General features: G+C 22.9%; 4 protein-coding genes and 1 long non-coding RNA gene across 12 annotated transcripts in view; 3 read left to right on the top strand and 2 right to left on the bottom strand.

Annotated features, from left to right (window-relative positions):
* Positions 1-3,262: 3,262 nt before the first annotated feature.
* On the top strand, positions 3,263-5,428 carry LOC102655682. Of its 3 annotated transcripts, XR_408464.3 has the most exons (5): positions 3,263-3,347; positions 3,718-3,818; positions 3,885-3,971; positions 4,040-4,222; positions 4,658-5,428. It is a non-coding gene; the product is annotated as an uncharacterized LOC102655682 (long non-coding RNA). The 3 variants fall into 3 exon arrangements; XR_003305186.1 differs by lacking the exon at positions 3,263-3,347 and having other exon boundaries at positions 3,492-3,818; XR_408465.3 differs by lacking the exons at positions 3,263-3,347; positions 3,885-3,971 and having other exon boundaries at positions 3,498-3,818.
* Positions 5,429-6,375: 947 nt separating this feature from the next.
* LOC552242 lies at positions 6,376-8,942 on the top strand. Its single transcript, XM_006559645.3, is given in 6 exon segments — positions 6,376-6,688; positions 6,690-6,775; positions 7,661-7,892; positions 8,089-8,253; positions 8,379-8,488; positions 8,564-8,942. Coding segments are annotated over 6 exon segments (807 nt in total). The 5' UTR covers positions 6,376-6,641; the 3' UTR covers positions 8,731-8,942.
* Positions 8,943-9,047: 105 nt separating this feature from the next.
* Positions 9,048-11,525, bottom strand: LOC727480 (CDK5 regulatory subunit-associated protein 3). Its single transcript, XM_006559646.3, has 9 exons — positions 11,364-11,525; positions 11,016-11,190; positions 10,685-10,923; positions 10,293-10,563; positions 10,093-10,223; positions 9,753-10,019; positions 9,464-9,675; positions 9,217-9,388; positions 9,048-9,123 (listed from the first exon to the last, which is right to left on the bottom strand). The coding sequence occupies exons 1-9, from the start codon at positions 11,367-11,369 to the stop codon at positions 9,052-9,054; spliced, it is 1,545 nt and encodes a 514-aa protein (XP_006559709.1). The 5' UTR covers positions 11,370-11,525; the 3' UTR covers positions 9,048-9,051.
* A 684-nt stretch (positions 11,526-12,209) lies between these two features.
* On the bottom strand, positions 12,210-13,775 carry LOC102655603 (transmembrane emp24 domain-containing protein 7). The gene is made up of 3 exons (XM_006559647.1): positions 13,395-13,775; positions 12,980-13,216; positions 12,210-12,900 (listed from the first exon to the last, which is right to left on the bottom strand). The coding sequence occupies exons 1-3, from the start codon at positions 13,548-13,550 to the stop codon at positions 12,685-12,687; spliced, it is 609 nt and encodes a 202-aa protein (XP_006559710.1). The 5' UTR covers positions 13,551-13,775; the 3' UTR covers positions 12,210-12,684.
* Positions 13,776-14,670: 895 nt separating this feature from the next.
* Positions 14,671-21,145, top strand: part of LOC552177 — a 44,099-nt gene continuing 37,624 nt past the window's right edge. For 2 of the 6 annotated variants that reach the window (XM_026442508.1, XM_026442501.1), the window contains exons 1-3: positions 14,671-14,809; positions 16,120-16,483; positions 20,664-20,844. The gene's annotated coding sequence lies outside the window, so the exon portion shown is untranslated. Of the gene's footprint in view, positions 14,810-16,114; positions 16,484-20,663; positions 20,845-21,145 lie in introns of those variants that run through there. The other 4 variants (XM_026442502.1, XM_026442506.1, XM_026442505.1 and 1 more) reach the window with 4 other exon arrangements.

The following is a 21,145-nucleotide window of genomic DNA, read 5'->3' as shown; positions in this document are numbered from 1 at the left end:
TTTTGAATTTTTTAATAGTTTTATAAGATTCTTTATATAGAGCGTTTCAAAATAAGTCTTTTATATTTCTTATTTATTATGTTTTTATTACAATTTTTCTAAATAGTCCCCTTTATTTTATCATAAAAATATTAATTGAAACAAAATTGCTAAGTTTATAAAAAATAGTTTTTTATGATATAATTTCTAAAATTTTATGAATAAAAATAAGAAATAACACTTGTTTTGAAATATTTTGTACGCAATATCGAATTGTCCCTAGAAAGCTTCATTTTTGATGCGCAACACAAAGGATGGTCTCGAATTCACGATTGATACTGTAATTCGAGTATATATTTACTGTAAGCTAATGATCGTAATTCTTGTTGAATAGTGTTTCTTGCGCGTTTTAATGGGATGTAACGAAAGCCCCTTGTTCCAGGGATATACGAACATACTGGATTGTGAAATGATATGTCGATTTTAAATTTAGTCACGTAAAAAGAAGACAACGTAAAATAAATTGTCTGGTTAAAGGATTTTCGAAAAATTGCGTTTTACCATCTTTATTCTTTGTTACAATCGAATGTCATTTGTTTTGTGCAATGGAAGAGTAATGGATGTCGAAAGTAAAAAATTTAAAAATCAATTTAAAAATTGTCTAAATCATGTTTCATCGAAGATCTTCACGAGTTTCACAAAAGAACAAATGATATATATCCATGGAACGATCGAATGCTTTCTTCCCTCATGTGTTTGCTTTGTAACTCGAAACAGGCTATATAGATTCATTTCCTCTTCTTTTTATATGGTGAACCTCGATCGCTTTCTATGCGATACGATCGTTTTCTTTCTTTTTCTTTTGTGCTATTAAATGAGAGCGCGATTGACGTTACACCATAAATTAACTCATAAATATTATTATTTTTATTCCTATTATTAATATTAATGTTTACATATATATATATATACATACATACATATATATATATATATATATATATATATATATAAAAAACAGATCCATTTAATATTTTCCAAGAAATATGTATTTATATTCATATATATACAAACATTTGAATATAATTATCTAAATCGGCGTTAACCTATTCAAATTAATTTTTATCACGCAATGCGATCACAATGATCAGACAAATGACAATTCCTTCGTTTAATCTATTATTTTCATTCGGCTTTGTGGTATTTTTTATAATTAGTAGCTATTTCTGATTAGTCTGGTGATTTAGATCGTTTTGGTGATTTTTGTCTTTTTAATATGGCGAAATCGTGTGTCAAAGTGCCTAAAATCATCGATCGCGAATGTAATCTATGTGATCTACAGCTCAGTTTTGACGATCGACCTCTCGTTTTTTATGTAAATACACAGAAGAGTCGGTTGGGATAATAATAAGCTATTATCAGATATACATGTATTTTTTATTTTTCGTACTCTTTTAAATGAACTTTTAATTAATAAAAGAAGAAAGACAAGGTTAGATGAATAGTTTCATAAGTAAATGATTAGATTGATTTAATTTTATTTTCTTATATATTATTTCCTTATAATTATCATTAATATTTTAATTCAATGATATGGATATAATATAAGATTAGAAAAAAAATTAAAATAATTAAATATTCTCTAATATTTATATAAAAAGATTTTTTTAAATATTTCTAATTATATTCAAAAAAGTTTACTTATTTTAATAATAGAAGTTAATAATTAATAAGATATTAAATTATAAATTGTATATTACATCAATGAATTATATAAATAATAAATTATTAATGAAATATTGAAAATTATAATATTTCAATATTTTATTTAAATATTATTTTAATATTAAATTTAATAATCTATTTCACAAATACATTGATAAAAATTTCATTAAAAAAAGAAATATCAGATATCGGAAATGTTTTTTAAATGTATTAATTTATAGACAAGGAGATTAAATATTTGAAAAAGGATAGAGATAGAATAAATGTTAGCATCAGCGCCATCTTCAGAGTGCCGCAAATGAAACTCATAAAGAACTAATAGAAAAGGACAACAAGTAATAAAAAAGGATAAAAAATAGATATATAATTGATCGTTGGCGCCATCTCTGAAGTAAAAAAGGTATTAATTGTAAATGGGATAAAGTAGAGAGGGAATTGAATACCAACGCCATCTTTTAGTAGTTTTCAAAAGATACATTTAGCAATGCCAAAAGATGGCATTAGCAGTCAATTCTTATGTCTATATTTATTTTCTCTTTTTATTTGTTTTCTTTGTCTATTTTCATGTTTAATTTACGGCACTCTGGAGATGGCGCTGATTTCCAAATTTTTAGCTTATTTCTATCTTTTTTCTATTATTTGCTCTTTTTGTTTATATCTATGTCCAGATATAAATAATTAAGTAATTCCGTAATTTTTACCATATCTGTAAATAATAAAAAAGGATAAAAAATAGATATATAATTGATCTTTGGCGCCATCTCTGAAGTAAAAAAGGTATTAATTGTAAATAGGATAAAATAGAGAGAGAATTGAATACCAACGCCATCTTTTAGTAGTTTTCAAAGATACATTTAGCATTCAAAAGATGGCATTAGCAGTCATGTTTAATTTTCTATTTCTATCTTTTTTCTATTATTTAGTCTTCTTGTTTATATATATGTCCAAATATAAATAACTAAGTAATTCTACAATTTTTACCATATCTGTAAGATTTTATTTATAATAAATTTCTTTTCTATTTTTTTTATCTTTACCTATTTAGATATCTTTTATATTAAATTTCTTTTCTATAATCTAGCCTCTTCTAATTTATTAAACTTTCTGTGATAAACTTTAAAGTGATTTTTTTCATTTTTTAAAATTTTATTTTTGTTGAAATCTTTACAGATGACTATTGATCCATAGTTTTCCTCGTGTTAAGATTTAATAATCATTTTTCATAAATTTTTTTTGGAAACTATTCATTATTATCTTGATTATTTAGACTTTAGATCTTATTATTTTATTTGTATTCGTTGTGGAATATTATGGAATATCACAGGACATTATGATATATGTATAAAAATATAGATTTCCTAATTTAAAGATAAAAATCTCAATTTTTCTACTTCGTTCTTTTTTTTAAAAAAACATAACCGTATTAAACTTTTTTACTTTTTATTTTTTCAGGTAATTATCTAAATTTTATAAATATATTATCATAAATGTTATAAAATATTTTCTCGATTTTTTAAATTCAATTCAAATTATTATTGAATAATTTTTATGCTACAATTGATTGTCAAACTGACGTACTTCTTCCGGTAACCAGTCGAGCGTCCTGAACGATTGATAGGTTTGTTAATGAGAGTTTGAATCCTGTAAGTAAAACTAGATTATCATGTTATATTATATTTATATACAATATTACATTTTTTTATATACAATATTAAATTATTTGAATTATAATATATACAAGAATTATTTTAGAATTATTTTAGAAAGTTGAAATCATAAAAATTTAGTTCAATTTTTATATAAATAAGCCAAATTTTTGTTTCGTCCTCAATATTTCACCTTTTTATATTTCGATTGATAACATTGTTGGTGAAAGTATACAATTTGTTTCACGATAACATGGTGTTAGAATTATGTTGTTCTATTATGCTTACCTACCTCGAATCCTAAATAAAATGAGCGAAGTCTCGATGCGCTTGGCAAGATTATATTACGATACACTTCGTTTCACAGATGGTCTACTTTTGAGAGCGGTAACTAGTGTCTAATTTACATATTTAGGCTGTCTAAAATCTTTTCAAAAAAGATCATGATCTGAAAAATGTTTAAAAAGAGTAAGTTAATTTTATATAATTACAGTTATAATGTTTTAACTATTTCACAGTTAATAATTTTCACAGATTTATTTGTGTAGAGAAAATAAAAGATAATAATCTTTAAAGGATTATTAATATTCTAAATAAAGATAACTTTTTAACAATTTTGAGGTAAAAATAAATTGCATTTTTCGTAAATTGTTTGGCTTTGTTCACTGACAAATAACATACCTTTTTAGGTTGTGCAACGTTTAATGGATGGATTGCGTGCCACTAACAATTGGTGCTTTCTTTTGATTCGCATTCTTCAAAGAATAATTTCTCATGATGTTCGCTTCGTGGACCTTTAACATTCATTTCATTGCACGAAAATAGATGTTTGCTTAGTATGAAGAAATTCGAAACAAGATAAAAGTAAACAGGTACGTATACTTCTTATATATATATATATATATATATATTTCTTAGAAAGAATGTCAAACTTCGAACAGCAATTAACTTCATTTTATTAGCGAAAATATTCTAGTAGAAAGAAAATTTATGATGTTAATTTTCCAATTTTATATTAAAGTCAAAATAGAAATTTTGAGAATCTCTTTAGAACATTTTTCTATTTCTTTGTTAAAATAATTATCAGATGAAATTTTTATCCTACAAATAAGAAATAATAATTTTTCTTAGTTAATGATTTAATTAATTTAGTAAACGAAATTTAATTACTTTGATTCAATATTTGATTTCGATCTCATTATTATATAACGTTTTTCAGCACTCTTAAGAAACACTGAATAACTATATTCGAATCTATTATTATATCGTTGTATCACATCAAATGATTATAAATAATTTTTTCACAGATTGATCAAATTCAAGGAGATTGTTATAATTCGAAAAACGATATAACAATATTGACAAACGATACTTAAAGCGGGTGAAACTATCCAAAGCATTCATTCTTCAACAGGCCATTGTTCTATTTATCGGTATACAAGTACGATCTTGCAATTTCCTGCGAGCAAATCTCGTTTCATGATTCTTTTTCTACATGATATAGTAGGATTGGTTTTGAAATCGAATTTAAAATCCTGAAAATATTGTTGAGGCGAGTATTTTGTTTAAATTTCACGCAAATAGTTAAATACAAGTAAAGAAAATTTAATATTGGATATTTTTAAAACTGTAATATGGATCAAAAAATATAAAATATTTTATATTTCATTTGCAATTTTGATAAAATTTGTTCATGATAATTACTTGCAAGAACTTATACATAATAAATTATAAGTTATATATAAATATCAAAAGTAATCATTCATAGACATAATTCATTTTGTTGAATTAGAATATTGTATTTGTAATAAAATAATTATTTTTTTAAATATTTCATCAAACATGTATTGTTCACAGCAAGTACCGCTAGATTCATCGTAGCACATTTACTATATGTGTATCTATAGTTACTAGTAGTAAATACCAACCAGTTGGATGTTACTATTTTACGATTATGAACTACATCGACTAGTCGGTCAATTGATAAATTTATTGTTTTCCATGCACTTAATCACTGTAACATGACCGATATTTTGGATTTTAAATGAAAATAAAAATATTTCATAATTATTATACAATTTGAAAATATTTTCATTTACAATTTTATTGAACAAATATATATGTTTTTCACGAAATTTCTTAAATAACTTTAATTTGTATTTTAAAAAAAATAGATATTAATTTAAAGAAAATTTATTTAAAGAAATAATGAGAGAAGTTAAATAAAATATATACATCGTTATTTATATCTATCTTTTAATCTTTGAGTTTACTCTGGGAAAGATCTGGACTACTTCAAAATTAGATCTTATCTACAACAGAATTTCATCATACATTTCATTATGTAGTTGATTAAAAAGTGAAGAAATGAATAAATGTTTAATAAATAGCGAAATAAAAGGTGAATGTGGCATCTCGAGCATTCCCCGCTTCAAGGAAATCGTCGAAAGTATAACAGTAGGTTTCTCAGACCGCGTCTAAGCATCTCTCCACCTGGATGAAGAAGATTAGTTGGCGTGCTATTCCTCGAGTGTTTCGTTGCAAGTTCCGACAAACAATCTCGGGGTCACTGAGTTTCAGCAGAACGGTGAACACGGGTCATCAAATGTAGTATATACCATGGTAAGAAGGAGTAAGTTTCCTTTTTAGGTCCCTCGTGGAGGGAATTGATGGATCAGTATTCGTTTGATTCTCCTGACGAAGAAACAACAAGAACTTCGGCTCCTATCTTTTGGAGAAAAACGTATATTGTGCAGTTGATAAAAGTTACTTGTGTGAATCAAGTTTTAACTATATTAAAGAAAAATAATGCTTGACACAAAAGATAATGAAATATAATTCAAATATTTTAAAATATTTTGTGGAATATAAATATTTCTAAATATTTATGAAAAAGATTCATTTGGATTGATTATTAATGGATTGGATTTATATGATGGAAATATAAAAATTGAAAAGTTATCAATGAATTTTAAATGAAATTTGAAAACTTTTGAAAAATTTCAAGAATACTTGAATTCTATAAAAGAAAAAGAAATTTTATAGTAAAATTTAGAAAGATTTTATTTTGTAATAATAAAAGAAAATCAAGAAATTATCTGTATCAAGCGATTTCCCATGTTTGATGAATTTTAAAAATGTATCCTTCAATTGGATTGGCAATGTGTAACAAATAATGCATTCACGAATGAAACGCTACGATTCTTCGGCATCGAAACTCAAAAATCATAATATGTTGAATGAATTCAGAATTCTTAGCTGACAGTTCGTTTTCGTGAAAATATATACTCGATGAATCGTAAAAGAATTATCCTTGTGTTCATTTTTCATGGCTTCGATAAGGATGATACATCATCGAAGAATTTTCCTCATCTTTCTATCCCTTGTGATATTCGTAACACGTATCCCTTGTTACGAAAGTCGTGGTATGTTGGAACTAATATCATACAATATTCTATATATTTTTATTTGAAATAATAAATTTTAAGATATATTTGTGAAAAGAGAGTTAAATTATCATAATTTAAATAGATCGTAACGAATGACTTAATGACAATTTTTTGCAATAAAAATTTATCTATAGAAAAAATGAAAAATACAATAATTAATAAATTGTAAAATAAGATAACGGTTGTCTTAACAGTTCTGCTGAATAATTGATAAGTGAGTTTTCCAATGACTGCAATAATTGAAGTCATTGTAGACAGCAGTATGTTTCATTCTTAGAGATCTGGATGCAGTAAGCGTGAAAAAAAAGAATAGAACAATTGAAAAAATACATTTTCGTTTGATTTCAAATTAAGAAATAGATCAAAAAAAAAGAATTGACTCATTAGAAATTCTAATTATTATTATCAATAATTAAATAAATGATTTTTTAAAAATAAGTTAATATTTTTTTAACTTATTTATATATATATTTTATTATGTAAATTTTTAAAAAAATACAAAATATAAAATTTATAGAAATCATATAAAACTGACAACAAAGCATGAAATTAAGTATAAAATAAAATATATTAGAAGAAATTAGAATAATTTTAGAGAGAAAACTAATTTGGTGCTAGAATAAGTTTATAATGATCATAAATTATGCATGTTTCGTGCAATGAAGAGTTTATTTTGAAATATATTTTGAAATAATTTCAAATATATTTTTATATAAAACAAATTATTTAAATGATTTGATATAATTAAATTATTATCATTACGATTATTATGATTTGTTTAAAAATAATTTAATAATTTTTAATATTATTGTTTTCATCTTATTAGAATTTTTAATTTATTATTAAATATTCTTATTATAGCCAGGAATACTCCAAATACTCAAAAATTAATTAGAAATAGAGAAATATATAAGTTGTATGAAAATAAACCATCATCCAATTATATAGAAAACAATTGGGGGAAAAAAACTCTTCAATTTGAACAAAATGATGAGAGATGGGATTCAATATCTATGCAAAAGGAAAATACTTATATACATGAATTTCCATCTGTTAATTTTACATACAATAATACAAAAAATAATCGAATATTGTATGTTTGTGCTTTTTAATATCTTTTTATATTTTTTATCTATTTTATTATTTAAACAATTTATTTTTACTTTACTTAGCAATATTTATTTTAATAATATTATTGAATTTAAATATTTTATTTTTAATTATAAATCTTTTATTTTATAAGAAAAATATATAATTTTTAATTGTTCAGAAAATTTATATCATTTTAGAATGTATAATGAACAAAGTTTAACACATAAAAGATTTAAGAGAGGTGTTATACATTTATATAACATGGTAGTATGCGCTACTGGATGTAATCCTTTAGCTTATAAAGGATATGGATGCTATTGCGGTTTTTTGGGCTCAGGATATGTAATAGATGGAATAGATAGGTAAATGATGATAGATACCTTATGCATAAATATATTTACGAAATATATATTTTTTATTTTTAATGAAGTTCAGAAATAAGTCTCATAATTTATTATAATTAACATTTTTAATAATTTCTTTTTAGATGTTGTAAAATGCATGATTGGTGTTATGACGCTACAGAATGTCCAGTATTTTCAGGATACTTTATACCATATTATTGGAGATGTTACCGTGGTCATAAACCAGTATGCGGTTAGCTTCATTGAATATCAGTATTTTATCGATTTATAATTATATTTATTTTAAAAAAATATTTTTCTTTTAAAGCTGTTGAACATGGAAACTGGGGAGGCTCTGGATCATGTGCTCAACGATTGTGTGAATGTGATCGTTCATTCGCCGAATGTTTAAAACGTTATCCTTGTCCAACAACCAAAGCTGTATGCACTTCTTCACCTTGGAGACTTGTACAAAATCTTTTTATGATTATGTAATTATTGGCATAAAATTGTGAAACGGTACTTAATTATTAATATTGTGTTCATACCAAAGATAAGAAACATATTTCAGTAAGTACTGTAACATTATTACAAAACGTACAAATATTTTTATGAAATTTTTATAAAATCAACAAAATAATATATATCAAAATAGTTTTTTAGTTTTCATTTTTCAAAGGATTAAACATCAATAAGATATTAGAAAATATAATAATTTCTTCACATATCATTAAATAATATTATTCATTTTTTTTATTTTGTAATAAAATCTTATTTACAATTGATATATTTCGTTTATTTTTATTTTTTAATTATTTATAACATATTTATACTTCCAGTTAAATGCACAATTCTGTTTTTATATTTTTTTGAAATATCTTGTTCGATCTATAAACAAAATAAAAAAGATAATAATACATTAATAATATAATAATATAATAATAAGATATTCGTATGCAATGAATATTATTTCAAATATACCTCTGTTTGAAGTTCCTTTGTTCTTTGTATAAGAAGTTGAAGATAAGGTCGAATAGAATTAATATCTTCACTAGAATTTTCTCGTTTTTCTTTTACATTTTTTTGTAAAATTATCATTTTTTCAACTAAACTTAATTTTTGTTTCAATGATGAAGTTAAAACGTCTACATATCTGTGAAGCAAATTCTTATTTTTGTAAAAATATTATATAAACATAATATAATATTTATTTATTTATTTTATTTACCTTACAGAATGTTTAATATTGTGTAAGTGTTGAACTTTAGTATCCAAAATTTCAGATAAAACAACTTGAACATTATCTAACATATTTTGAGTATTTTCCAATGTAGAATACTGAACAATAGAAGTTGAATCTTGTAGTTGACTGAAACTTAAAAAATTTACACTATCATCCCCTTTAAATTCATATAAACGTACTTTAAGAAAAGCTTCCAACTGTAAAAAAAAATAATAATAATTTAGAAAATAGTTTAGAATATACATTAATCAAGAAAAATACAAAATTTACATACTTCAAATAATTGATTAATAAAATCATTTCTAGTTGATGGATTGTCAAGAATACTATATGCTTTACTACCAGTAGCAATTCCACCTTCATGACCAGCTGCTTCTACAACTATACCAGATTCTTCTAAAGAAATATTATAATCTATATTTTCATCTTCTATAGCCTCATCTATATTTTCATCACCCCAATCAATTTCACCCCCAACTTCTAACATTATATCTTCAAAATTTATGTCACTGTTTATATCAATTTTTCCAAAATCAATTCCCTGAATTTATGAAAATATTAAGAAAAGATTTATAATTATTCATATATTTTATAATATTATTAATGTTACTTACAATGTTATCAATATCTTCAATTTTCTTATTCTCTAAATCATCATTATTTAAACTTATATTTAAAGGTGGTTCATTAACTGATAGTGGAGCTTCTCCATAAATCCATTCATATGTTGTAGTATTTCCTTTATCTAATTAATTTATAATATAGGATGTATAACAATATATATATATATTTCTTTTTAAATAATTTAACATACCAATTATATATTTTATCATAGGAACACAACCACCATCATGCTGTCTACCAAGAGTATAATTAACAAAAGCACAATAAAATTCTACAACTTTCTCTAATGATTTTATTTTTTTGGCAATTTTTTCATAAATTTCTGGAAGTTCTTTTACTTTCTCAGTTAATTCCAGTTTTATTTGTTCTCCAGAAATACCTAACTGCTTACAAAGTAAATTAAATTCTGATCTAGCAATATTTTCTGATTTTTTATAGTCGGCTTCTTTTTTTTCTAATTCCTATTAAAAAAATTTGTTACTTATAAAAATGTAATAATAAATGTAAATAAATATGTAATGTAATAATAAATGTAATAATAAATAATAATTAATAAAAATACAAATAATAATAAATACCTACAATTTGTATTTGTTCTAGTTTTTGAATTTGTTTTTTAGTACTTGGAATTTCATAATTAACATTTCTTATAAGTATTTGTGCAACTTCTGCAAGATATATGTTATCTTTTTCATATAAACGTAATATTTCTTGCCAATCTTTCATTCTTTGTGAACCATATCTGCCAAATACATTTTTTGTATCAGCTTCAGTTTCTTTTAAAATTTCTACTATTTTCAAGCAATGAAAATAATTGATATCTGAAAAAAATATAAATATAAATTAAATTATAAATTGTTAAATTATATATAAATTATATATATAAATATAATAAAATAATAATTAAACATACATGAACCAGATAATAATTTTGCAATGCCTTCATGAATAGGCATATCTTGTATTGCATTATTAATTTTTTCTCTAATTGGTAAAACCATTACATGCCAATCTTTAGTGCAATGTCTTCTATTAATTAACCATTCTAATAATTTCCCACTATTAATATCAATAGGAATATCTTGTTCCTAAAAAAATATAGCATTAATTGAAATTTAAATTGTATAAATTAAAAATATACGTAAGTAAATATAATATTTTTATTAGCATTAAATAAATACAATATTCAATAAAATAAAAGATTTTTGATAATTTATAAAGATAAATATAAGACTTGATATTCAAAAATTTAAAAATTTACCTCCATGATATGAAATTTTATACAATTTTGATAAAATTTATTTACGTCTTTTTCTTGACAGGTTATAACAGCTGTTGTTTCTTATTTGTGTTTTTACTATCACCATATAAAATTAAATATATAGATAAATTGCTCTACCGGCAATCTCAAGAATACTTGCATTACGTATTTCCGTAAAAATAAAATTTAAATCACTTATATTATTGTATAAAAATATATATATTATATATATTTTTAATATATTATATATATTTTAATAATCAATTAATAATAATAATAATAATGTTAATATTTTAAATAATAAAACAAATTGTTGTAAATTCTGTTTTTTAATTTTTTTATGACGTAAAATATCGTTTTCGTTATCGGATAAATATTTTTCACCATTATATCAATATGTCAATATTTATAAATAGCAGCCAATATAAATAGAATTAATAACATGTATGATGTAGATATTTATTTATTATTAATTTTATGCGTAATGATTAATTTTCTCCAAAAAAAGTATCGAATAAAAAATTTCATATATTATTTTATTTTTAAAATATTTACAGAGAATGCATTATATAAATTTTTATGGTTTTATAAAAAATATAATATATATTATATAATAAAATAAAATTTGTTATTACATTTCTAAAAATGTTTATTATACATATTTTTTTAATTATAGAAAATGCAAATTTCAAATATTTTTTATTTTTTAATCAATATACATTAAGTAAAATATTTATATACGTACATAAATACAATATATTAAATATATGTGTAACAATTATATTAATATCTAAGTATCAATCAAAAATAAGATGGGAAAAATAATTATAGAAAGTAACACATACATACGCGCAAATATTCTAATTTATTATTACAGTAAGAAAAATGTCTCTCATGGCAATGTTACACTGTCAATGCCAAAATACAGTTATAACATAAAGATTTACTATTAGAAGATAGTTCAATTATTTCCACATTTCTTATTAATGCTTATATTAGAGCAAGTACTTATTAAAAAGTTCTAACTTTTATAACTTAATATTCAAATTATTCACACATAAACGCGCATACACAACATCCTCATAATTTAGTAAACTTCAAGTTTCTGCTGCTACATTATTCCATCTGTTTGAAATTATATTTCCAAGTCCAAAATAAATATGGACATAATACACAACTGGCCCAGTTTAACATGGCACCATAACTGGTGGAACTTGTGAAATATTAAGTATGATGATGTTTCACATTCACTTGATGGATAAATTGTTTAATTTGCGAATAAAAAAAGTATTATTATTCGCAAATACACTAATAAACATTATTAACGTTTTCTCTCTGTGAAAAAGGTCCTTAAGATATACACCTGACCCACAGATATAACTAAGATTGTAATAGTTTCCATAACGGACCATAAGAGTACACGTGTATTCAAATCTTCTGCACGTTTACGACCTTGTGCTTCTCTCAATCGATGATGTGTTTGATAATCTAAAATGCTATTTAGATTCTTGTGTACTGTTTGAGCAGAAGATTCCATCTAGAAATATTAATATAATATTTATTACATTTTAAATTTATTTAATTTTATTAAAAAATATAAAAATAATTTATATTACCTGAGTCATAACAGTTACATGTTCTCCAAGTGATGATTGATCACCTACTCTGAAATCCATATAAACAAGTTTATGTGAAAAAGTTGAAAATTCATTGCTAAAACAAGCTTTATATGCTCCTGTCATAGATGCTGTAAATTGATGTGAATCAAATTGCGTTTTTATTTGTTTATAGATAATCTCTTTATTTGGTGCTTCCAAAATTACATCTACATCATATTGTCCACCTGTCACAACCTAAAAAAACATTTATTTTTAAAAAAATATATTTAATTTTTTTAAACATATTGATTTTCAATATTAAGTTGATAATAATTATAAATATGGTTATTATATTACAGTAAATTAATTTTTTACATATTTGTAACTATTGAAAAAATTTTCATTTAATAAAATTATATTAATATTTATGTACCTGAAATTCAAATAATGCTGTCGCATTTTTTTCAATATCCTGATAAAAACATTGTTTCGCATTGTCAGGTAGTTCAAAGGATAGCTCGACACCACCAGTACGTAATATCGTACCAAATAGCGAAATAAATAGCAAGCAAATCGACCAGTAGTCCATTCTTCGTTAAATTCCTATTTCTTGCAGCTTATTCACATTTAAGTTTGAGAAAGATTGCAAAACACAATATTTAATTAATTGATCAAAGTCGCCGCTAATATTATAACCAAACAAGCTATTTTAACGTGGCCGGATACTACTCATGTTAATACGACAGAAGCGCCACTAAAACGGAATTGACTGCGACGACGTCAGATTTTAAAGAATGTTTTCACATTAAATATGTTTTAAAAAATTCAAAATAAATTTATTAAATAAAAAAAGAGATATACAAGAAATACGAAAATCTTTATAAATATAGATAAAACGTTTTTTAAATATCATTATCAATATTTGAAAATACAAATTGAATAAAAAATTAAATTATAGAAGAAATATGACTATAATAAATATAATAATTTTTTTTTTAAAAATGGTGTAAAGCAAGAATGTTACTTTTTAATTATTGATTATTGATTGATGATATATTTATTATTGATATGATTAAGGTATAATTTTAAAGATGTAAAAAAATAATATAATTAACATATAACTTTGTGATATAATTTATGTATTAGTATAATATTTATAAATTATACTTTAATTATCCATGAATTTAAAGAATATGGATAAATTAAAGGAATAATTTCCACTGTGTATATTACATAATTCTAAAAATCAGAAATTATTTTAGAATTCAATTTTTCAATACTTTTTTATTAAAATAAATGAATAGAATAAGAAATAAATATCTTATTGATGAATTAAATAAATTTCTTAAAATATAACAATTATAATTAAACTATTTCATATTTATTAAAAATCAAGAAATTTGAAAATATGAAATAAAATTAAAAAATTAATAAAATATATAAATAGAATTTAATATAAAAATTTTATAAAAAATATATTTAATTTTTGTATTAAAAAATTATAATTTTTATTTTTATAAATTAGTTTTAGTCACATATAATATAGAATGATTTACAATTTTTTAAAATAATCAGATAGAAAAGATTGCAAACAAACATGTATACTTACGTGTAAAGCTGTTGCGTGAGGCGCCCTAAGGTCCCGCCTTCTATTCTAATACAGTTGCCTCTCGTCTGTCATGTTATATACTTTATTCATGAAAGTGTGTTGCAGAACAAACCCCGCATATCGAAGGAGGGTAACCAAAAGAGAGGGAGAGCAATAAAAGATCCTTTTCATTGTAAAAGGAAACCAAGCATGAAAGGACATGGAAAATTATACGTCACCCGAAAAATCATTTCAAGCAAGTACAGTAGACCATAAAATTACATCATTAAAATATATTTTCTATAAGAAAATTGTACAGAAAAATTATCTACATATTAAAAAAATGAAAAAAGAATTATCACTGTATATTTATTTATACATTATTTTTATATAAGTTATAAATATTAAATGTTTTTTTAAATGTGATTGTAAAAGTATACAGATTTGATATTTTTCAGAAAAATAAAATCGCGATTACGAAGATTGCATTATTAGATAAAATCAGTTGTAGTATATGTATGTGTGTAATGCAATATTTACCTACTGTATATTTATTATATATGTGCATATTCGTGTAATGCAATACTATATATACATATATTCTTTCGTATAATCTAGACTTCTTACTGGCATAGCAATAATCATTACGAATTTTTTGATAATTCTGTATTACGTAATTATATGATCTTTGACAATATTTGTAATAGTTTTAAATTTAATATATTATTATTTGATTATCAATAATCAATATAAGTTTTAAATTATAATAAATATAAAATTTTGAAAAAATTACATAAACATTGAATTAATTATAAATTTTAAATAAGATATTCATTATTAAAATAAATATTTATTTTTAAAAATTTCTAAAAATTATTAAAAATTAATTAAAGTAAATTAGTAATTAATAATAATAATATATCGATATAATGTAATTATATCGATATATATAATTATTATATATCGATATATATTATATATCGATATAATACAATATAATATAATAGATTAAATTATATCGATATATATAATTATTATATATCGATATAATATAATAATTATTATTATTATAATATAATAATATTTCTATATTTATTATGTGTGATATTATAATATAATTTTACAAATAACTATGATATAATTTATATTGTGTTTCATTAAATTTCTCAATAATACATTTTTAATAGTTTAATTTATATTATTCATTTATAATAATGAAAAAGCAAAATTTTTATACAAAAACTTAGAGTACCTGTTCTATGTCGTATATACGATTCGTGAATATCTAATGACTATGTTCCGTTTGAAATTGTGTACACATGTACCTACATACACTATCTATCAAAAGTTTCAGCATACAAAAAAATATATTTTTGAACGTGATATAAAATCAAAGAATATTTTAAGAAATTTAAAAAATACAGAATAATAAAAGATTATAAAATGCATAAAAAATTAAAGTATTAATCCTAAGAAAGAAATTTAAAAATTCTTTAGTAATAAGACATATTCAACTTCTGAATGCTAGTGTATATAAGTACACGTGTATTCGTTTATATATGAAGAGCAGGTTCGAAATACGAACAACACAAGGGGTTTCTCTACTACGATTAACTTCGTTGGAGTGGGGGAAGAGCACACGATCGCATCAAGCTCGCACCATGAGTTTTCGAACGACAACGGTAGGAGACAGATCTCTTGTATACGTTTCTCGTTTCTTGTTAATATTATTTTTATCCAACAATTTTTCTTTTTTGTTTCGTAGTAAGAAGAAATTTATATGTGAAAAATTTAATATCTTTACTGTGTAGAACTACGTGTAAAATGAAAAACATTCTTTGTCGGTGTTCAAAACAGAAAATGATTTGATGTAACATAGGTACATATATACAAAGGTCGGTGACTTGAAAAATCTCTGGACTGCTGTCTATAAAGTAAGTACTTTCAGATGAATATATATATAATTTTTATTAGAAATTTTTATCTTCTAAACTATCGAAATATTAAGAAAATTAAGTATTATTTTCGAAAACTGCGATGATTTATAGTTTTTATTAATAGAAATAGCTGTTTTATTTATAAAAATTATATAAAAAAATATTGAAAAAGTTGGTTACTTTCATGAATTACGTAGTGTCTTTTTGATTTTATGTGTTGCTTTAGCTATAATTGAATTTGTATATAAAAATACTTTACCTATTAAATGTTGCTTTGAATATTCCTATAAAATAATAAACTAAAAATCTTGAATGCTTTCATGAAAAATGGATTAAATTTTATTTTGTAATAATATTTCGTAATAATAAACATTTCTATATTATTTAATAATAATAAATTGATAATAACATTTTAAAATATTCTACGCACAAAATTTTTCTAAATATATATTCACAAATAACTATTTAAATTATTGAAAATATTTATTTTATATTTATTAGATATCTATTTTCTATATTTATATTGATTGAAAATATTATAATATTTTATTATTTGATGTACTTTATTATTTAATTATTTTTTTTCGTCTTTTCTTGATTTTTAATATTATTTTTATTATCAAATTATTTTTTTTGAACAAAATTTAGAAACCAATATAAAATAGTAAAATCAATAGTTAAGTAAAAAAAATAAAATTCCTTCAGTGTTATACGATAGTATGTTTTAGAAATTGAAAAATTGATAGCTTTTACAATTTAATATTATTCTAAGAATATTACAATTATTTTATTTTATCTTATTCAACAATTTTATTTCATCATATCGATTTCTTACTATTATCTTATTATTATTATTACTATTTTTCTCCGATTTATGATTTTCACTAATTTTCACGACTAATTTTCAAACCAATGAAAACCAGTCATAAGTTATGCACGAGTCGAGGATGCTGTAACGAAAGTTAAAATAGCTAAATATAGCAAATAAAGGAAATAAGGTTGATAGACACGATGCTCACTTGCATTAAGAAATTACTATATTTTAATAGATTAATATATTTTAATATATTTCATATATTTGCTTTTAATTTAATTTATATATATTTAAATGTAAAAATAATAAAATGAAAATATTTTTTAATATCGATCTTTTTATTAAAAAAAATAAATATTAATAAAAATTTTAATATTTTAATTTTAGTATTTTAATAAAATTAAAATAGTATAGAAAAATATTTTTTTATTTTACAATACAAAATTTTATATGCAACTTTACTTTATAATAGTATTGTTTCTTCAAATTTCCCAAAATTATGAGGATATATTTTCAAAACAAAAGCATTATCTATGGAAAGAGGAATAATATCATGGAATAAATTTTATGTAAGTCATAAAAGGATATATGTACGGTGTCCATGCAGTTGTTATATTCTTGAAATAGGATTTTGGCATAAGGTGATCATAAAACATAGCAACTGACTGTCTAGACTATGCTCGCACGTGAACGCAACATATACTAAGTACGTTGTTCGATCGATTTCTTACCGTCCATGTTCGATAAACTATAGTTTTCACCGTCACGACATTGCAAACGAATAGGTCAATGTACTGGCGCATAATTGAGACAATCTCTTAGTTAATAATTAACAATTCGCAAACAATGTAGATTGGAAGAAATGTTCTATTTGTAACGCTTCGCTACCAGCTTTTATTCTAACCAGATTAATTTAACGCGATATAATGCGCATAGAATCATTGACGACCACTAGAACTTAAGACTATTATTTCGAACAAAATATTTGAGATCTAGTATATTCAGGTATTTCTAAGATAATTAGTTAGGTAAAAATTATTCAAATATAAATATTCGAAATTAAATACTCATATATCTCTATTGAGTATTTAAATCGATATAATTGAGAAACTTAACCTTACAATTGATCGTCTTTTCGATGTTTTCAGCTAACATTAGTAAATTAATCGAAAATGACTGAAAGTGATTGATTCTTAAGTTAAATTATTCGTTAAGTTAAATTTATTTCTTGCCTAACATTTTTCTTTTTTTTTTTTAATTTAATTTTAATGTTGATATATATATATAGGTTATATAATTTTGCACACACGTAAAGAATGTATCGATTCTCGAAACGTTCATTCGTTAGATAGAAATAGACATGTGCATACTATTTATTATTAGACAATGTAAACGGTGAGATTCAGAAAGTTTTTCTTCTATTCATCCAACCACGGAAGAAACGCGGAGATCCTCTTTCGAGAAAGACACATTCAGTTAACGTACCTACCTGTTTCTTGCTGCGTAGTCTGGTTTCAGTTATGGACCACGGAGCAATGTAAACGTGCTCTACCCGCTATATCTTCATTCCGCGGCATTATCTTTCGCTATTATTCTGCGAATATATTTTTTCTGTGAATTTAAATACAATTTAAAATTTACATGATCCAGTTTAATTATTAAATTATGCAATACAAGAAATAGAAAACGAATAACGGAATCAATAAAATAATTTCATTGTGGGAATGATTTACAATAATTATTATAATTTTGTTGAGAAATCATGATTTAAAGATGTTTGTTTGTTTTCTCATTTTAGAACGTTTATGAATAGTTTTGTAAAAATAATTTCCATTATATATAATTGTCATTTTATTATTATAAGGAACAAAAAAAATGAGACTTTCATTAGTATAATTTTCATTATTTGAATGTATAGTTTAAAAAAAAAATACAACAGATTATAATCTTAAATAATACAGAGTATTTTATTAAGAAAATATTTAATTTAGTATTTAATAGATTGGAATTACTAAAAATTCAAATAAATGCAAATTTTTTTTATTATTAATATGATATGATAGTTTTCTTGTTTTTTTTTGTTTCTTATGAAAATCTTTATTATTAAATAATATATTATTTATTGTTTTATTTATTTTTGATTTTAAATTGACTTTTCCTTTAAAAAATTATTTATTTTGATATAAAATAATAAGTAATAATAGAATAATATAAGATATAGAAAATAAATCTTTCGAATATAATGAAATAAATTTATTAATTGATAAAATTAATCATCTTAGCTCAATTCAATAAAGAAATTTTCAAATGCAAAATATGTGAAAGCGACATGTACAATTAACCGGATAACCAGAATTTGCAATTAAATCCAATATCTTACAATACATGGAAAACTTTCTCTGTACATATCATGAAATCTATTGTAATGTAAAAATGTTAATAGAATCCATTGAAACTATTGATTTTACTGTTTTGATTATTTCTTACTATATTACATATATAATAAGAATAATATAGGTTATGTTTATATCTACTATATATTTGTTAAAAAATTTTATATTTCTTATATAAAATATATATAGATATACAATATGAAAGTATTATTTTAGATATATTTTATATTTTATATATAAAATTTTTTTCTATACAATATTCTCTTTGTACTCAACTTTATTATTATTATATTATTATTATCGCATTTGTAAACTCGATGGAACTGTCTTTGATTTCTTTCAAATTGCACGTTGGCAAGCTACGGAATCATTAGTTCAAATGAATTCCTTAATCAAGTTGTTGATGAAATAATAACAGAAGAGGCGCACAATCATTTGGGTCATGAATTGATTTTGTGTCTGATGAGCGTGGCGACCAATATGTAATAAATTCATAGCTTCTGAAACAGTATAAATAAGCGCATCTCTTCTTTCCACTTGTTTGAAGTTGTAATTAAAGTTCCCGCAATAAGCAGACAATATGACGTGAAAAGATTCGGATAAATCCGTATTCTCTTCAAATTCGTCTATAAATAATTGCTGTTTGTAAAGATGGATATCACTGAAAAAGCAATAATACAATTATGAAATTGAAAATTTACAGTTAAACATTTTTTTATTAAATACATTTAATTCTTTCTAAACATATTTTATTTATTGTTTAGTAATTTAATAATATTTTTTATGGCTAAAAAAAGTCCATAAAAAAGATTAAAATTTGTATTCAAACTAAATTAGGAAATCTATTTTAAATTATTTTAAATATCAATTATAATTATCTATAATCTTAGAAATTCTTTTTCCCACAATATTAAAAAGATAAACTATTCCTTCTTATTTCTAAATCAGATATATGTATTTTAATTCACAGGATAAGGTGAAACACTGAAGTTGCTCTCTCATTCGAGACTACCGTGACCGTATTGGATTTCTATTTCCTGTAGTGCAAGAGAACGCACGCACATGAAGAGTGCTCTCCCTTGTTTCACCATCAAGAGGGAAATTATGAGAACGATACGGGATCTAGGAGGACATGCGCAAGTTTAGCGAAGGTAAGTCTTCTATAAGTATATATAGAATTGCTTTTAACTTTTTTTTTTTAAATTTTCTACATCTAAAACGCATCTTAGTATTATTATTTCGATGAGAAGATATTAAGATTATTAATTTAAGATTCTTGAATCAAAAGTATCTGATGGAAATTTAAGAAAAATAGCTTAGTCAACACATTTTTATTGATTTCTTTATTTTTATCTAAAAATAAAGCTGTATTGTTTGACCCAGATACTAAAGATCAATTAATATAAGCACTTAATGAATGTTCAAGTATTCGTTTCACAAGAACAGAGTATC

This window comes from Apis mellifera, linkage group LG8 (assembly GCF_003254395.2).
Source record: "Apis mellifera strain DH4 linkage group LG8, Amel_HAv3.1, whole genome shotgun sequence".
Classification (NCBI taxonomy): Eukaryota; Metazoa; Arthropoda; class Insecta; order Hymenoptera; family Apidae; genus Apis; species Apis mellifera.
Note: the sequence above shows the minus strand (reverse complement) of the source record. Positions and strands in the feature narration are given on the sequence as shown.

Coding starts and splice junctions, on each gene's coding strand:
- LOC102655603 (XM_006559647.1), bottom strand. CDS start 13,550: ATGGACTACTGGTCGATTTGCTTGCTATTTATTTCGCTATTTGGTACG. Junction 13,217..13,394: donor CAGCATTATTTGAATTTCAG/GTACATAAATAT, acceptor ATGTTTTTTTAG/GTTGTGACAGGTGGACAATA. Junction 12,901..12,979: donor ATGTAACTGTTATGACTCAG/GTAATATAAATT, acceptor TAATATTTCTAG/ATGGAATCTTCTGCTCAAAC.
- LOC727480 (XM_006559646.3), bottom strand. Junction 10,224..10,292: donor TATGATAAAATATATAATTG/GTATGTTAAATT, acceptor TAAATTAATTAG/ATAAAGGAAATACTACAACA. Junction 9,676..9,752: donor TTATTAATCAATTATTTGAA/GTATGTAAATTT, acceptor TTTTTTTTACAG/TTGGAAGCTTTTCTTAAAGT.